The sequence below is a fragment of the Meriones unguiculatus genome, chromosome 16, assembly GCF_030254825.1.
Source record: "Meriones unguiculatus strain TT.TT164.6M chromosome 16, Bangor_MerUng_6.1, whole genome shotgun sequence".
Lineage (NCBI taxonomy): Eukaryota > Metazoa > Chordata > Mammalia > Rodentia > Muridae > Meriones > Meriones unguiculatus.
This window is the reverse complement of record NC_083363.1, coordinates 9827702-9845993: the sequence shown is the minus strand read 5'-3', so window position 1 is coordinate 9845993 and position 18292 is coordinate 9827702. Positions and strand designations below refer to the sequence as shown.

Here is an 18292-nt window from a genome sequence, read left to right as displayed (position 1 = left end):
GATCAGTAAGTCAACCAGTAGGCTCACCACAGAGAAAGTAATCAAGTGGGCATATTTTGAAAACAGTGACCTAAAAATCAATGTCAGCACCCTGAGCATTTTGGAAAGTTCCCACTAAGGATGTTTCAATGTTTATGCAACATATGCATTAGTCAAGTCATCTATTGTTTAAAAAAATTAAGTATATTGTGATTAAGAAAGACATCCAGCATCAACTTCTGGCCTCCACATGCTTGCACAGGCATGTGCACTGAACACATAGATGCACAGGTCAGCTGGCTCACATGCATAGCTCAGTCGGTAGAATACTTGCACAGCATGTATGACTCCCCCGCTTCCAACCCCAGTACCACATAAGCCGGGCATTTTGATAGGACCATGCCATTAGTCCCAGAGATGGAAACAAAAGGATCAGGAGTTAAGACATTCTCCAATACATAGTAAGTTCCAGGCCAGCTCAAGCTACAATGAGATTGAGAACATGTCTCAAAATAAAGGGGGTAGAAGGGTACACTGGCTTAGCAAGTAAAAGTACTTATTACCACCAAGCCTGACAACTTGTTTGATCCCTAGAACCTACAAAGTGGACATAAAAGCAAAATAAAGTAAATTTAAATAATATTTAAATACTTATAAAAGGCACTGCCAAATAGTGGGAAATTTTAATTAAAAGAAAATGTAAATTACGCTAGTTAAACAGTCATTTCCATATACACAGCTGTTCCTGAGTTGTCCTAGAGCTTTTGGTGGAGAAGTAGGTACAAACAGTAAGCATGCTGTCCTGGGAGGCAGGAGGGAAAGAGCTCTCTAGCGACTAGAGAGATGGCTTAGTCAGTAAATGGCCCGCATGGCAAGCACAGGGACCCGGGGCTCAGCGTGCACTTAGAGTCCCAGTGCTAGGAGGCGGTGACAAGATGGCTAGACTCACTGGCCTGTCAGGCTAGCCTACTTGGCCAGTTCAAAGCTAAAAAGGAAGGAAAAGAAAAAGACGTAGACAGCATGTGCACATGCATACATGCACATACATGTACACGCATGCACACACACCAACTCTGCATGCAAGCAACCTCTGAGAAAAGCGAGACATTAAGAAAAACTAGGCGGGCGGTGCTTTGTGGCGCACGCCTTTAATCCCAGCACTTGGGGAGGCAGAGGCAGGCGGATCACTGTGAGTTCAAGAGAAGCCTGGTCTACAAAGCGAGTCCAGGACAGCCAAGGTTACACAGAGAAACCCTGTCTTGAAAAAAAAAACAAAACCTATCTGAAAGTTCCACTTTCTTGAACAATACAATAAATGTCAAGTGAAAAATAACTACTTCTTTGGTGGACATTCTAGCAAAGAAAAGGCAAGCAAAAGCCTCAGCAGTCAGAACAGTGTCCTGCCTGCTGCTACCCCACCTCCTGCTCCCGCACTTCCAGAGCTGTGAACCTACCTGACCGGAAGCGCTCATCCCTGGAGTTGGTAGCCCGAGGCTTCTGTGGTTTAGATGGAGCTGCGGTCAGCAAGGGCCCCGGAATTCTATTCTCTGTTTGCAGACATGGGTCTACTCCTGAAACACAGTTTTACACCTCGTGTAAACCATTTGCTTTCCCAGTATAAGGAGCTCCAGTTAGAACAGTGTGTTTCTCTGATACAGCCATAGTGCCTAGTGCACTCCTTCCTGGTATAGCTCCTGTAGCACAAAGGAGCCTCCGGCTTGGGATTATGTGCCACAAACATGGGCCAGAGCAACGTCCACGTCCAGGCTACCTTCTCCCCATACCACTAACCTAGTCTAGCCTCTGGCTGACAACTGTAAAGATAACTACATCCTCATGGTGTGCTTGACAACATGGTACATCAGTTTAAGTCTGATGTGTCAGTCACAGATCTCCAAGAACTGGTTCCTGCATGCATTCCAGCTGCTCCATAGATTGGCTGTGCTGCTTGTTACTATTATGGCCCACAGGGTCATCAGACTCTAAGTGAGGAACAGCCCACCAACCATCACTAGGTAGCCATTAAATAAAAGAACAAACAGAGAGACAGAGACTAAAACACCAAGAATAATACTGAACAACTTCAGTGCATGGACTGCTCAGAGGCAAGCAACCTAGACAAGTCAGCAGCACCACTGTGGGCTCTGTCTTCAAATCTGGGACAGACAGACAGACAGAGACCACATCACCTACTCTCTACACATCCTCAGCCAGCCAACTGGCTCACAGTGATAGTACCCTCACATAGAATAGCACCCACCCCTAGGACACACAATAGTGAGAAATAGCAGGGTGCAGATAGCATGGTCACTAAATGACACCTCTGGTTTCCTTCCTAATGTGCTAATTCCAATACTTATCCTGGAACAGCACAGAGCAAAGCCTTCAGCTGAGACTCAATGAGAATGAGCTTGATAGCAGCAACTTTGTTTGAAAATACCTCGTAAGATGAACCAGCAGAGAATCCAGTCTCTCTGGCTCCTCCAGTCCTGACCACACCCCCAGGACAAGCAGAGTCCATCCTGACATCCTGGGTCAGTGTCCCTCACAGCAACACAGTGACAGAAGTAGCAGTACCTGATGTCTAAGGCTGGTCTCACAAAGCAGCATCTCTCTGCCTGGCTTAGCTATGCCTGTAAAGGCCAATGTGCTGATGCCAGGCACCTAAACAGCCTTATGAGAAACAGGAAGGGGAGGCAGGTGACGGGAGCCTCCCAGCCCAGAAGCCAAAGAGGCGACGCTCAGAGGACACCTGCTGAGACTCAACCTCTCAACCACAGGTGCTCGGCTCTGAGCTGGCCCAAACCGCAGGTCTGTGAGCACAATAGGTTGTGGTGCTGTCTAGCAGGGCTGGTTATACAGCACCGGAGCCTAAGAAAGGCTGCTCCAGAAATCTGCACTTAACTGCCGAAACCTGAGCACATGCACACACGCATACATACATGCGCAAACACAGATACATGACAGAATATCTGAACAGGGGCCTTACTAAGCGAAAAAAAAAATACCTCAGAGTTTCACTGAAGAACACTTAGTGTTACACATTGAGGATTATAAAGTGGGACATTGCACAGTGATGTATTTGTATATTCTAAAACACGTTTTGTTCTCTAGATAGATTATTATTCAACAAAGACAACAAAGACTGACTGGAATTTACTGGAAAGCGGGAAGCTTTTATCGTTTGCTGGATTTTTGTTTTGTTTGGAGACAGGGTCACAGTGTATCCCTAGCCAGTCTGAAACTTGCTATGTAGACAAGGCTGGTCTTGAACTCACAGAACTCAAAAAGATCTACCCTGCCTCTGCCACCCAAGTAGTAGGACGGAAGACTAGGCACTACACTACACTTAAGTGTGTTTTGTTTTATATTATTGTTGAGGCGGGGAGTGCACATGAGTTCAGGTGCCCATGGAAGCCAGAAGAGGGCGTCAGATCTCCCTGGAGCTGGAGTTCCAGGTGGTTGTGGGCTCCCTAGTGTGGGAAACTGCACTCCGGTCCTCTGTGATAGCGGGGCATGCTCTTATTCCCTCAGCCATCTCTCCAGCCCCAAGAAGATCCACTTTTCATCTTAGCAGATATCAAGAGATAACCCTCCAGCAAGGTTGCAGTTACAATCCTACAAGCAATATACGTATGTACTCTATCCTCACACATTTCTCAGCGCAGAGTTTAGAGAAAGCATGAGAATCCTTCCAACCTAAGAGGACAGTTCACTTTAATTTGTCTTTCCACATCTGCTGGTTGAACGTGATTTCATGTTTACTGCCCACTTATGTCTCTCTCCTGTTCTTTGAATTTCTTTCATCTACTTAAGGAATTTATGTTTTTTTCATATAGTTTAGGTAATTGGCCATTTCTTCCAAAGATATTTTATGAGCCCAATATAGGTTCTGTATTTTTCTTGGTAAATGTGTAAGTATTTGACAATGTATTTTCATTTAAAATCAATTTTTCCCATTTTAAAACAGAACTATTCAAAGATAAACACTACTTATTATCACATATTCTCTGAAGTTAAAATAGCAATAAAACCAAAAATTCTTACTAATTCTGGTATCTAAACAAACAGCCTTCCAAGCACACAGTGATGTCCCTGGACACAAAGATTCCTGCCTTTTATTCTCTAGTATTTCTCCTGTTTTGTTTCCCCACTTCATGATAACAACTGTAACCAACAAAACTGTGTGGTGTGAGGGGAAACCAGCATCCGTCATACCCTTGCTGGCAATGAAAACGGCTAAGCTATGTGATTGTTCTATTTAATGGCTGTTAGTAATTTTTTGAAAAATAGGCTTTAAGATGTTTTAAGTTTCCTTCAATTCAAATTTTAGTGTGGCTCTTACTGTTTGTTTGTCTCTCTAGTATACAGATGTGGCTGTCCTGGAACTATGTGGACCAGACTGGCCTCCAATTCACAGAGAACCATCTGCATCCGCCTCCTGAATGCTGGGATTTAAGGGATGTGCCACCACACCCTCAGTTTTACTGTTTCTGTTTTGAATGAACAAATAGCAGTATGTAGCCAGCGTCCTCGACATTCTTCTGTTGTTTATAAATCTAGCAATACAGGTAGCATAAAGCAGGTGCAGTTTAAGAAGCAACACACAGGGGAAAATGTAGCCACTGCAGGTTTAAGAAGGAAAGCATGGGGGCTGGAGAGGTGGTTCAGTGTTTACCAGTTCTTGCTGTTATTACAGCGGACCAGAGTTTAGTTTCCAGAACCTACGTGACATCTCACAAGCACCTCTAACTCCAGTTCTTGGAGACGTGACACTGCTTCTGGCCTCCATGGGGATGTATGTGGGCACAGACACACATACACATACACATACATAAGCGAAACACACAGAGAAAAATAAATCTTTTAGGGAAGCAGCAGCAGTAACAGTAATAACAATAGTAATAGTAGTAGTAGTAATATTAAATAAATGGTATTATTTAAGCATGGGCTAACAAGATGGATCTGCAAGTGAAGGTCCTTACTGTACCAGCCTAAGAAGCTGAATTTGATCCTCAGAACCTAAAAGCCAAATGTGGTAGCCCACATCTGTAATCCCAGCACTCACTCCTATAAAGAGATAGGAAGCCAAAATGGGAAAAATCATCCAGAAGTTCACTGGCTAGCTAGCTACTCTCTGGAGTACAGAAATTAGAGACCCAACTTCAACAAAATGGAAGGAAAAGGCACTCTGAGACTTTTCCTCTGACTATTACATGCATACCATGCTTGAGCACACTCAGACTGTGCACACACACACACACACACACACACACACACACACACGCTATAAAGTTCTTCCTTAACAAAAAAAAAAAAAAAGAAATAAAGCTTTCAGGTGCCCGAAGGTCATGTGTGGCCTATGTCCAATTTAAATTCTGTTCAATTTTAACCCAGAAATGGTGTGTTCCATTCTAGAAATTCATTTCCTTTTCTTTCTTTAACACCTTCATAAGGGTCTCTGTTATGTTTTCTCATGATTTTACTTACTTATTTTATTATTATAATTACTACATTTTAAGACAAGGTCTCAATGTATAGCCCTTGCTGACCTATAACTCGCTACATAGACAAAATTGTCCACCTGCCTCTTCCTCCCCAATGTCTGTTTTTAAAGCCGTTGCTGGGCACACTGCTTTTTGATGTCTTCAAAACCATCTGAGGCTTCTCACTGAGGATGTCCAGATGCTCTGGCATTCTATGGTCTGGGTTCTTCCTAGCAAGCTGGTTGGAGAACTTGGTAGTTTGGGATCATGATGGACATTCTCGTGTACCAAAAGGAGAACTGTGGCATCACCTGACACAGATGGTCCACACCGACTCCAATACAGGCATGTCAGGCTTGGTTTTAATCTGCACTTCTCTGATTATCTGAGAGGTTAGGTATTATTATCATCATTATTATTATTGCTGGCTATCTTCTCCTATGAAAAGGGAGACATGCGCCTATTTAAGTCTTCGCCATTTTTCTCAACATATTAGGAAATTCAGGCTCTTGATGGCACAGGCTGCCTCCTAGTGCTCAGTTGTCCCCATGCCTCATGCTAGCCCCTGGCCATGCAGATGGAGAACATGGTTACTTCAGAAAGAGCCACGAGGCAGTGCTGTCTGTACATTCTGGGGCCACTTCTTACATCATTTGTGTTATAACCATCTTCCCATAGTCTGCAGTTTGACAGTCAATCTCTTTGATGTACCTTTTGATTAAAAATAATAATAAATCTATTAAGTTTATTGTATCCTAATATGTAAATCTTCTCTCTTATGGCTCCTGTTATGGCAGCAGTATCTCCAGGACTTAAGAAACCCTTTCTACCTTGAGATGGCAGCACGTCCCTTTAAGATCTTCCAAAGGCTCTACAGTTTCTGCCTCTCACTCTCCGGCCTAACACACCTGAAGCTAATTCTGGTGGCTCATTTTATATGTTTTTCACAGGTATGGGGAGTGATGCCAGCACCCTAGCCACATGCTGTCTCTCCCTAACCAAGTCTATATATACGTTATGTGTGCATCTGGGCTGGCCTTTCTGTCCTACTGGCCACCTGCCCTTGAAATGTGACCTATTCTCAGTGATGATGGCCTTTCACAAACTCTATATATAGTTTTTAATTGCCTAATTTATTTATTTACATAATAACTCTTAATAACTAGCCAGACAACTCCTCCCATCACATTTTGAATCTCTTGACCTTTTTGCTTAAGACATAAATTTTAGAATTAGGTCGTGAGGTTCTATTAAAAATTATTCCAAATAATAAATATGCCAAATCTACAAATGAATATGCAAAGAATTAAAAATTTTTCAGTGTGTCCTTGCCTAGTAAGGAAATGTATCAGGCAACTCTATGACCATAAAAATAGAGTATGTCCTATTCGGGAGCGAGATCTGTATCACGCCAAAGCTATGAATTATAATCCTGCTCTTGTATTTTATTATCTAATAACAGACATAGTATTCAGCCCTTAATAAAATATGCAACATCTACCAATTTTAAAAATCCAAAATCAGTTCTTGTTATTTTAGTATTATTAGTTATTGTTTGCAGTGTTGAGATTGTACCCAAGACCTGGCACCTGCCGGGCAAGTGTTCCACCACTGAGCCATATTCCTCCCCCAATAAAATCAATCCTGAAATCACATTTTCTGAGACGGCACGTTTGTTGCGGCAACAGCAGAAGGTGCTGCCCTTACCTTGAATGAGGGGGATGTAGCGAGCCAGCAGCTTTGCCCTCTTCTTTTCATACCCTTTCTGAGTGATATCACCTAAAATAACAATAGGAAAAGAGAATTTCATTACTTGTGGAGTTCCAAAGGTATCTGTGTATATGTGGGAGGGTGCACATGTGTATATGTGTGTGAGTGTGCACGCATGTGTGGACATGTGGAGGCCAGAGGTCAACCTGAGGTACTTCTAAACATTCACCTTGTTTTTGAGACAGGGTCTGTCTCTCACCAGCCTGGGACTAATCAAGAAGGCTGGGCTGGTTGGCTGGCTAGTAACCCAGGGATCATGGGAATATTTTCTTCTTTGCCTCCCCAGCACTGGACTCTTAAGCATGCACCACCACGCCTGTCTTTTTGTCCTGGGTTCTAGAGATCAAACTCTGAAACTCATGCTTGGGCAGGAAGCTGGGCTAGAGAAATGGCTCATTGAAGTGGGAATCAGAGATAACCCTGGAAGCTCACAGGCCAGCTAGTCTGGTCTACGCAGCAGTAAGCAACAAGAGACCCTGCCTCAACGAGCAAATGTGGGCACTGACACATGGGATGGACCTCAGACCTCCACACATGCACTGTACCCCACTCCCTGAAACACCGAGATTTTTTAAATTTATAATCTAAAAACTGTACATTAATGCTTTCAAGAGGGTTGCTAGACAAGTGAGCTGGGATGAACCCATAGCACGGAAGGCAGCAAAAAGGTGCAGACTACTGACACGTAGCAGTTTCGGCAGATCTCGGGTAGAGTGGAGGAAGCCTGACTCAAAGGCCGTACACTACATATACATTAGTCTACACAATGACACTCCAGCAAAGACAAAGCCACAGAACCAAAGCAGACAATGGCTGCCAGAAGACAGGGAGGGGACTGAGGGAACAAGGAGTCCGGGATGGTGTAAGACTTGCATGACTTGAATCTAGCAGTAATTACACAACTGTATTTCACCCAGTCAAAAGCTTACAGAACTGCAGAATCTTACTTATGTAAATAATTCCTTGAATTTTTTTTTAAAGGTGATCAATGTCTCCCAGAAACCTGTTAAAAAATAGATTCTGAGGATGGAGAGATGGTTCAGCAGTTAAGAGTGCTTCCTGCCCTTCCTGAGGACCTGAGTTTGGTCCCAGAAACCATGTTATGTAGCTCAGAACTGCCTGCAACTCCTACTCCAAGGGATCCAATACCCTCTTCTGGCCTCCAACGGCACACTCACTTAACACACACTCATACAGACAAATACACACACACACACACACACACACACACACGCTTGTATTGAATCTTACAAAAGGCAGACTCTGAGGTCACACCTCACATCAGCCAAATCCACACCCATATTTACCAGACCCTTAAATGACATCTATACAGGTTCAAGTGTCAGAAATAACAGTAAATGGGAGCCATAAGCCCAGCCTTCCCCACCCACAGTGCCCTAGACGAGGACTCAGGAAAAGGCCTGCTGTCCCCATAAATTATCATTAAGAAGACAGCCAAACCCAAGTCCACACGGCAATGAGGTAGGAAATGCACTTCACATTTTCTCCTTGGTCTTCATCTTCACATACTACCTGGTTCCTAAACTAGGAGTGCTACTAGTGGATCCTCCATGTTTCTATGAAAATTTTAGAGCAGAAATGTATTTTGCAACAATTTTATTACTAGCTTTCAGTGCAAATGCATATTAACAGTTTTCACTACTAGAATTTATGTGTGTGTGTTAGTGTTCTCTAAATCTTCCTCCTTCATCTTCCACTTTCTTCCAAACAAAAAAGTAGAAGGCTGCTGAGTACCAGAAAATACTGCTGTTGAGTGCTCAACCAAGTATTTCCTCTAGAAGTAGCTTTCAATGGGATACTGTAAATGAATGTCACGAATGGCCAATCACTAGCATGGGAAGAGATCAAACTGCAAAATTTGATGTCTGGTTACTATTAAATATATTACTTCCAAACCAAAGCTTGAAGATGTTACGTCAAACCATTATGTCAGTGATAATCTGTATTCTGCTTTCATATGTAATCAGCAGCCATTATTTTTACATGCCCAACATGATGGGCATTGGTGTGCCATGCACACACCATGGCACAGCCATGATAGGATTCCATAATGGAGTCCTGGCATAAAGCTGGTACGCTAGGGAAGAGGGGACTCAAATCCAAGCTTTCTAAGCCCAAGATCAATTCTTTCATGGGGAACAATAAAACACAAACAAAGCGACAAACAACAAAGCCTTGTTCCCTAGCCATGGCACGAACTGGGGAGGTTCTGATAGGAGACACATAGAGCTACTTATGCCTGAACATCCAGGCATCTATGGGCTTCGGAAAGAATCACAACTACCACTAGACAGACTTCTCTGGTGGTTTCAGGGTAGGCAGCTGCTTTTCCAGACATCCAGGGAGGTACAACGTGAAGCTGCAGCTGATGGCCACTGCTACAGAAACAGGCTTAGGATTCCAAAGTCCATTAAGGCACTATCTCACCAATCACGATTTCTAAAAAACGTACTGCCAAAAGCATTGATTCTACAAAGGTAGGTAGTAAATGCTCTGGGTGATAGCAAATAACTGGACAGCTTAATTGTCTATCAGAAAAAGAAATCAATTCCTGTCACACATTTTTACTACAGAATCTGTTAGTTATGCAAAAACATCCTGGCACTTGACATGCTGAGGATGGATATCACATGATACAAGAATTCCTACCAAATAAAAGAGCAAACCAAACAACAATATAGAATTACCCTGCTCTGATAAAAGTAAGCAAACATATATACATACATACATACATAGACACACACATGCATTACATGTGCAGAATATATTTCAGGGAGGAACAACATACCGTTACTCCTGTTTGTTTGGCCTCAGGTAGGGTGTGAGACAGATTTCTATTTTTAGTTTCTACACTTCTGAACATATTCTTTAGCATAAAGAGCACATGCCCTTTTGTATGTAAGAATGGGAGGCAGAGTTGCTGGCAATGCTTTGGTTACACTAGATGTTACTGAAGAAAACGAAATCAATTCTATTTATTATTTCTGAAACTTCTATAGACTTAAAATCATTTCAAAATAAAAAGTTTAAAAGTATTTGTGGAAAACTGTATAGAATTAGTGTTGTTATTTTACTTTGATTTTATGTATATGAATGTTTGCCTTCATGTTTGTATCTGTGCCATGTGTGTGGCTAATGCCTGCAGAAGTGGGCATTATATCCTCTGGAACTAGAGTTAGAAACATTTGTTAGCTGCTATGTGGTTGCAGAGAACCAAACCCAGATCTTTTGCAAGCACAGCAAAGTGCTCTTAACCACTGAGCCATCTCTTCAGCCCCATGTTCTTCTTTCTAGAGAGACAGAGACAGAGAGAAAGAGAGAGAGAACGAGAGAAAGAAAGAAAGAGAAAGAAAGAAAGAAAGAAAGAAAGAAAGAAAGAAAGAAAGAAAGAAAGAAAGAAAGAAGATCTTTTCTTGCTTGCTGAGATCTGCCAGCAATACCTTATGGCCTTATGGTCTGGAAGAATTATTTCCCAGAAGATAATTTAAATTGTAAATGCAATCTCTCTAACAGCTATGGGCCTAGCTTCGAGTCCCTGAGTCTGAGCAGTTACTGGTTGTCAGAAGTCAATCTGTTTCAGCAGAGCTACTGCACGTGCGAGAGTTCTTTGGTATACTCGCTCTCTCATCATCCTCTGAACACCCTGTTCGGCCCACAGCAGCACTGCCTCTTCCACGTCTGAGTTTGGTAATTATGTCTTCAGTGTAACTACACCACAGAAAATTATTCAGCAATACAAAGAACGGATTACAGACAGCTAAAAATATATATGGATAAATCTCTAAGACATCACACCAAATGAAAGAAGCTATTTTCAAAAGGTCTATCTTTGTGACTCTTAAAAAACAAAAGATAAGAAAGAAAGAATCCATAGTTGCAGGTCTTCAGGGTTAGGGGACATGACCATAAAAGGGTGGCCTGAGGGCTCTTTCCAAATACAAAGTTCTAAATATAAAGTCATAAAACCCACCTTACTGCACAGTTTAAGTTATTTATAGTCAACATTAAAAAGTGAGTATTAAATATGCCTCTTAAGGGTCTGCAGGTCTATCTCATTCTTTTTTTTTTTTTTTTATTAAAAGCAGACTTTGTACATGCTAAGTTTAATAAGTATCTTCTTTTATCTCAAAGTTTTTAAAGGCATGGAAAATGTATTCTCTAAACTGAATATTCACACAGGAGAATTCCACTTATGGTAACAGAAGAATTACGGGACCCTAAAAAAACTCCCTAATTGGAGACGCATTTTTAAACATTTTTTTAAATCTGAAGACATTATAAAACTAGAAAAGAAGCGAAGAGGCTAATTTTCTGCTTTAAGAGTCTGCGGAAGAATCAGTAAAAAGCAGGTCACTGGGCTAAGCAAAACTGTAACTGACGCACACAACGCTCTGAGCTCACCCAACAAAAGGAGCCCTGCTGATCATCTATACTTCAGATATGAATGGAAGTGGAGGATCCAAGCCAGCAAAATGTGTCAGTGGGTAACAGCACTTGCCACCAGACCTGCTGACTTGAGTTTGATCCCTGGAACGCACATAATAATAGAAGAAAGCGAATTTCTACTCGTTGTACCCTGACCTCCACATACATTGACTCTACCATGGCACACCCGCATATACACATAAGCACACATGCTCAGACACAGACAGAGGCGTGCACACACACACAGAGACAGACAGACAGACAGACAGACAGAGACAGAGATTACTTTGGAAACAAAGAAAATAAAGGCGCTTTCACAGTTCTGGTACCAGCTCTACCCCACTTTATCCATGAGCAGACAATGATATCTTCCTGCATGTGCCCGTCCCACATGCCAAAGTGAGAGTAAGCCCACTCTGGAGAGAACATGACATTAACTAGAAGCAAAAACCCACACCACAGACGCAGAGTCTAGCACTTGATTAGAAATAACTAGGCATATAGGGCAGTAGTAAACTACAGCTAAAAACCATAGAATTTAAAGACCATGTTCAATATATTTTATGAATTAACTAAAAAGCAAGATTATGAATTTAAATAGCTAAAACCTAGGACTGAAAGATACCATCATGAATCCAAGAATAAATTTAATAACTGATGTATGTAAAACCATAAGTCAAAAACATTACAAAGATAAAGATGACCAAGGAAACATACAGATATGCCACCGGAATTGCAAAGATGGACAGTGTCCTTAATACCAACTATCTAAGAAGCTGTATAAGAGGACTACAAGTTCAATGCCTGCCCAAGCTACACAGCAAGTTCAAGGCTGACCTGGGCAACTTAGTGAGATTCTACCTCTGTAAAAAAAAAAAAAAAATTTAAAGAGCTACATATATAACTCAGTGGAAGGATTCTTACCTGTATAGTATACACAGGGTCCAAGGTTTAATCCTATACCACCACCAGAAAAATAAAACAAAATATCTATTTGGATCTTCAGAGTCATTTTATGTAATTCTTCTAAAATTCTTGAAGGTGCTTTCTGTGAAAACTGACAAGCTGATTCTAAACTGTTACATGGAAACACAAAGGGCCAAATTACTTATATCAAATTGGAAAAACAAAGCAGACTAAAAGGACAGAGTAAATGTTCCGAATGTAAAGACTTGTTATGCACAGAGTATAGCAGCTACTAAAATAGATAAGTGGGGGCCAGAGGAGAAGCCGTTCCAACAATGGGAAGGTGGTCACTTCCCTGAGTGTCCTACAACCGAAAACACACATGGGGCAGAAATGAAGACTCTTCTTTCATACTGTATAAAGAATTTATTTCCATTCACACTGAAATGTAAAACATAAGACATCGAAAGTTTTTTTGTTTTTGTTTTTGTTTTTTTTTAAATCACATATGGAAGCTGGGCATGGTGGTGCATGCCTCTAATCCCAGCAAGTGGGAAGCAGAGGCAGGTTTCAGAAGAGCCAGGTCTACAGAGAAACCCTGTCTTGAAAACAAACAAACAAACAAATCACACATATCTTCACAGTCATGAAGCAAGGAAAGAACTTCAAACCTGGATATAAAGGACACTGATCATACTGAAAGAAACAGACCTTCAATATAGAGAATAATCTAAGGTGAAAAGATACAACTGTGAAAATGCTTTCTCCTCTATGACTATCACAAAGCGAGACTAGATTAGCTTCCTGTGACTACTGGAACAAATTACCATGAACTTGGAGAAAATGAACAAAAGAAAATTTATTCTCATCTCATGGGTCTATTATGTCTAATATCCATATGAGTTCCAAGGAGCCAGAAGTCGGTGGCAGAAGGGCTACCCTCCCTCTGGAGACGATTCATTGCTTGACACCTCCATCTTCGGGGGTGCTGACATTCTCTGGCTTGTGCCTGCCTCACTGCAGCCTATCTTGGTACTTATATGACCCCCCCCCACCTTTGTGTGTGTGTGTGTGTGTGTGTGTGTAACCTTCCCTCTGTCTCTTTTGTCCAAAGATGCTTGTAATGGCTTTCAAGACTCACCACAAACCATGCATAACTCAAGTCAGGACCCTTGAACACATCTACAAGGCTTAAAAGTATGATTTCAGGTGGAGAGATGGCTCAAAGGTTAAAAGCACTTGCTGTTTTCACAGAAGACCCGGGTCTAGTTCCTAACGTCCACATGGCTGCTTCCAACCATCAGTAACTCTAGTTTCAGGAGCTCCTGTGCCCTCTACTGGTCTCGGTGGGAACCATGCATATGCAACAGTGCACTTACACCCTCCGTGCAGGCAAAAAAACAAAACAAAACAACAACAAACTCATACATATAACATAAAAACATAATTTCTTAAAACTCTGGCAAAGTAAATACGATCGTGTTGGTGTAGACGTTTACCTGAGGTGTGTCAAGGAAGAGTGTGAATCGTTTCTAGGTGCACAGAGAAATTAAACTTCACCTGTAGCTGCATCTCTGTATCTACACTTACATGGGAGTCTGCATCTGTGTTTAAACGGGGTTCCCACTTCAGCATCAGGACCTTCCCCTGGTGTCAGTTATCAGGTCCTAAACCCAGAATAGGGAGTAGGGTTTCTACCAAGCACATATTAGAGAATAACCCTCCTCTTCTTCAGGTGAATGCCAGTTCTGCGGGGGCTGGAGGGACTGTGGGAGGGCTTCCAGCCCTTCTGTCTTCCTGTGCTCCACGAACGTGGTCCTCCTACAGAACAGGCCCTCACCTACACTGGGACTTCCCATCTGCAGAGTCCTAAAATTTCCCCTGGTTTCTCATTTTGGTTTAAAGTCACTCCTCCTTTCCTGTTTAGCCTCAAGACCTGATCCTCAACAGATAGATTCACCCTAACTCGAATGTCCTCCATTATCTGCCCTTAACACTTACCATGATCTAAAGTTTCCATTCGTTTTTATTAACATCACCATCCCTCAAAGTGCACATCTGTGTCAGCACGTACTTCAGGGCAACAATGAATGAAACGCCCGTCTGTGGCTCAGATCTCTCCTTAAAGCTCAGGCTGACACGTTATAATTCACACACTTCCCGGGGTTCTGTTCAGGCAGGTTCTTTCTTGAACTTCTCACGTCTTCACGTGCGTTTCCCATCAGAGTCTGCCGTCTGTGACTCTGCCCACCTCATGATTACACATGCAGCACTGCGAGCCCAAAGCCTTCATTTCTCTCTCCAACTCTGCACCCTCAGCTCTACCATCAGCGGTCACTGGAGGTCGGACCCTTCCTGCCTCCTCTCCAGCCAACACGAAATCGAAGCAGCTTTTCTCATCTGGGGACACCGCTCACTGGCTTTCCAGCTGGTTTTTCTCGTTTTACTTTTGCAAAGGAAGGCAGGTGTGGTGGCACACACCTTTAATCCCAGAGGCAGAGGCAGGTCAATCTCTCAGAGTTGGAGGCCAGGCTGTTCTACACAGTGAGTTTCAGGCCAGCCTGGGCTACGTGGTGAGACTTTGAAACAGACGATGATAAATGAAATTACTGGGTGGGTGTCACTGGTTTTCAGATATAATTTTTTTTAATTTTCTTTGCTGTTGACAAGCATACATGTATTCAATAAGTATAAAAATATACTTATATTATCTACCCCTGTTCCCCACTCAAACTTTGTCTTTTTTTTTTTTTAATCACCCACTAATCCAATTACTGCTGCCTTTGCATGCACTGGCACAGAGTCATCCTCGGAACTCGGGGATCCTATCAGTCCACATCTTCAAAAAGAATGGTTCTCCTTCCCCAAAAACCGCCAACTGCCATCGGCTCTTCAGTAGGGGGTGTGGCCTAGAGATCTACCCCATCTGTGCCATAATCTTGGCAGGCTTGATCTTGTACTGTTCACAAGTACACAGCCATGAGCAGAAGACAACACGGAAAAGCACTCCTCCATGTCTTTTGTTTCCTAAATTCTTTCTGCCTCCTCAAGCCTTATGGGAGAAGAGGAAAGGGGTGGAATACATATGTCCTGTTTAGGGCTGAGCAACTCAGTCTTTATTCTCAGTACTCTGACCAGTTACGTATATCTCCACTGACTACTACCCACTGCGAAAACAAGTTCTCTACCTGGATAAGAGCAATGGATCTATGGCTATAAACGTAAGTATTTAGGGAGTACTTTACGAGCATAGCCGTTTATCAAACTAACAATAGCAGGTTCTACCCTCGGACCCGGAACCTCATCAGCCATCGGCTTTTGATCAGGATTACAGTAGCAAGCAAGAAGTGTTCTCCTGTAGAGAACACTTCAAATCCAACTGCCACCCTATGCTGGTCATGCCCCTATATACCAGTGGGCACATCTCGACTGGCCAGTTGGTTCTGCAGGCTCCAGCACTGAGTACGACCACTGATGTCATGTTGCGCTCGGTAGTCCACATAGGACCTTCTGGAACTATGAAAGCTGGCCAGTAGGAAGAAAGTTTCCTGGTCAGCTTGAAACCGACTTCTCTGTGTCCTACAACCAAAGCACATAGGGTCTCCAGCAATGTGGTCTTACCATGTAGTTACAATGGGCAACCAAGGACAATGGATACAACCTGTGTCACCTTGGAGGCCTCTCGGACATCAATAATTAGCAGGGGAGGTATCCCGTAACTTAAACCATGGTTTTCATTTAGTTATCCATGTGTTCTGGAGTAACACTGTCCACCCATGCAGGGCAATTCTACGCCAACTTTTTTTTAAGCTGTATTTTGAACCTAGCTCACTACCAATGGGTTTCCAGAGGCTTTTGCATACATACATCCTGAGATTTGCCTAACACACCCACTACCGTCCCTCTTCTTTACCCACCCATCCTGGCCCCTGCTCAGTCTTTTAACCTCCACTCTTCCACCCTCTTCCTTCATTTCATGTATCCTACCAACTTTCCAATTACTTCTTAATCGGATTGTGGGACAGTGGACCTCCATATGGGCTTTATGCATACTTCCTTTGGGGGTCCACCCCTGGATTCCCCCATATTCCCACACCCACCCTTGCTCAAGCCTTTTCACTCCCAGGATTCTATCTTTCCTTTTACCTATAACCTACTGTCCTCCCTTCCTTAAGGTGTACACTCTCCAGAAAAAGCTGCCTTCTAGTCTCCTGGCTTCCAGTTGCACAGCAAGTTAAAGAAAGATCTGAAGCTAGGCACTGTACATGAGAGAAAACATACAGCATTTGTCTTTCTGGACCTGAATTCACTCTGTATGGTTTTTTTTTTTTCAAGGTCCATCCACTTATCTGCAAATTGTGTTATTTTACTTTTCTGACAGCTGAGTAATATTCTACTGTACATATGTATATGTACCACTTTTTCCTATCCATTTTTCTGATTATGGCCATTTAGGTTGGTTCTATTACATAACTGTTGTGAATATAGCAACACTGAACATATAGTAGGTATAAAACCCTCTGGATGCATGGCCAGGAGTGGTATAGCTGGGTTATAGGGCTTTTTTTTTTTCCAAGAATCCTCCAGGCTGAGTTCCAAAGTGGCCATACTAGTTTACATTCCCACCAAAAAGCGTATAAGCACCACCCCACCTTGCCACATTCACACTGCCATTTGCTGTCACCTTTATTCTGATGATGACCGTTCTGGCTGGGGCCAAAGAGAATCTTAACACAGTTTTCATTTTCCTAATGGCTAAGAATGCTGAACACTTTTAACTGTTACCTAGCCATTTACATTTCTTCCTCTGAGAACTTTCTGTTGGGTTCCTTTGGCCTTTTTTTTTTTTTTTTAATCGGGCTGTTTATATTCTTAATGTTCAGCTTCATAGTTCTTTGTGTATTCGAGACACGAATCCCGGCGGGTGAATAGCTGGCAGAGGCTCTCCCCAGCTCTGTGTCTGCCTCTCGGTTCGCTTCACAGCTGCCTTGGCTGGGCTTTATGCTGTCCCACCTGGTGGTGGTAGGTCTTCTCTTCTGCGCTACTGGACTCGTTCTCAGTGGGCCCTCACCTGTGCCTGTGTTTTCCAGTGTTTCCTCACCTTCTTGTAGTGTCTCCTGTTTTTCGTTGTAGAAGTCTTCTGCTTCACTGGCCGGGTTGTTTTGTTTTTTTCCCCCTAGGTACGTCATCTTTTGTGTGGCTACTGTGGATGTTTCCCTGATCTCAGCCTGTCATTGGTATATAAGAAGGCTACGGATTTTTGTATGTTGATTTTGTGCCCTGCCACTTTGATGAACATCTTTATGAGCTCTTGGGAGTTTCTTGGTGGAGTCTTTTTGGGCCTCTTCCATATAGAATCATATGTTCTGAAAAAAGAAAATATGTCGGCTTCTTCTTTTCCTGCTTGTTTCCATTTTATTTGCTTCCCCTATAATACTGTCCTAGCTAGACTTCAAGCACTGTATTGAACAGAAGTGGAGAGAGCAAACACCCTTACCTTGTTTCAGTCTTGCCTAAAATGCTTTGAGGTTTTGTCCATCTAGTATGATTTCTGCTGCAGATTTATCAACAAACTTCATTATACTGAAGTACGATCCCTCCATCCCTAGACTCTTCATGACTTTTATCAGGAATGGTTGTTGAATTTTTGTTTTAAGGTTTTCTTTTCTTTCTCTCTCTCTCTCTCTCTCTCTCTCTCTCTGTCT

General features: G+C 42.6%; 1 protein-coding gene across 10 annotated transcripts in view; it reads right to left on the bottom strand.

The window, feature by feature from the left end:
• Dip2a (disco interacting protein 2 homolog A) overlaps window positions 1-18292 on the bottom strand; it is an 80277-nt gene that overhangs the window by 57716 nt on the left and 4269 nt on the right. For 8 of the 10 annotated variants that reach the window (XM_060369330.1, XM_060369331.1, XM_060369333.1 and 5 more), the window contains exons 2-3: window positions 7173-7244; window positions 1434-1550 (exon numbers count right to left, since the gene is read on the bottom strand). In XM_060369330.1, the coding sequence (XP_060225313.1) occupies window positions 1434-1550; window positions 7173-7244 (189 nt within the window). The remainder of the gene's footprint in view (window positions 1-1433; window positions 1551-7172; window positions 7245-18292) is intronic. The other 2 variants (XM_060369335.1, XM_060369337.1) reach the window with 1 other exon arrangement.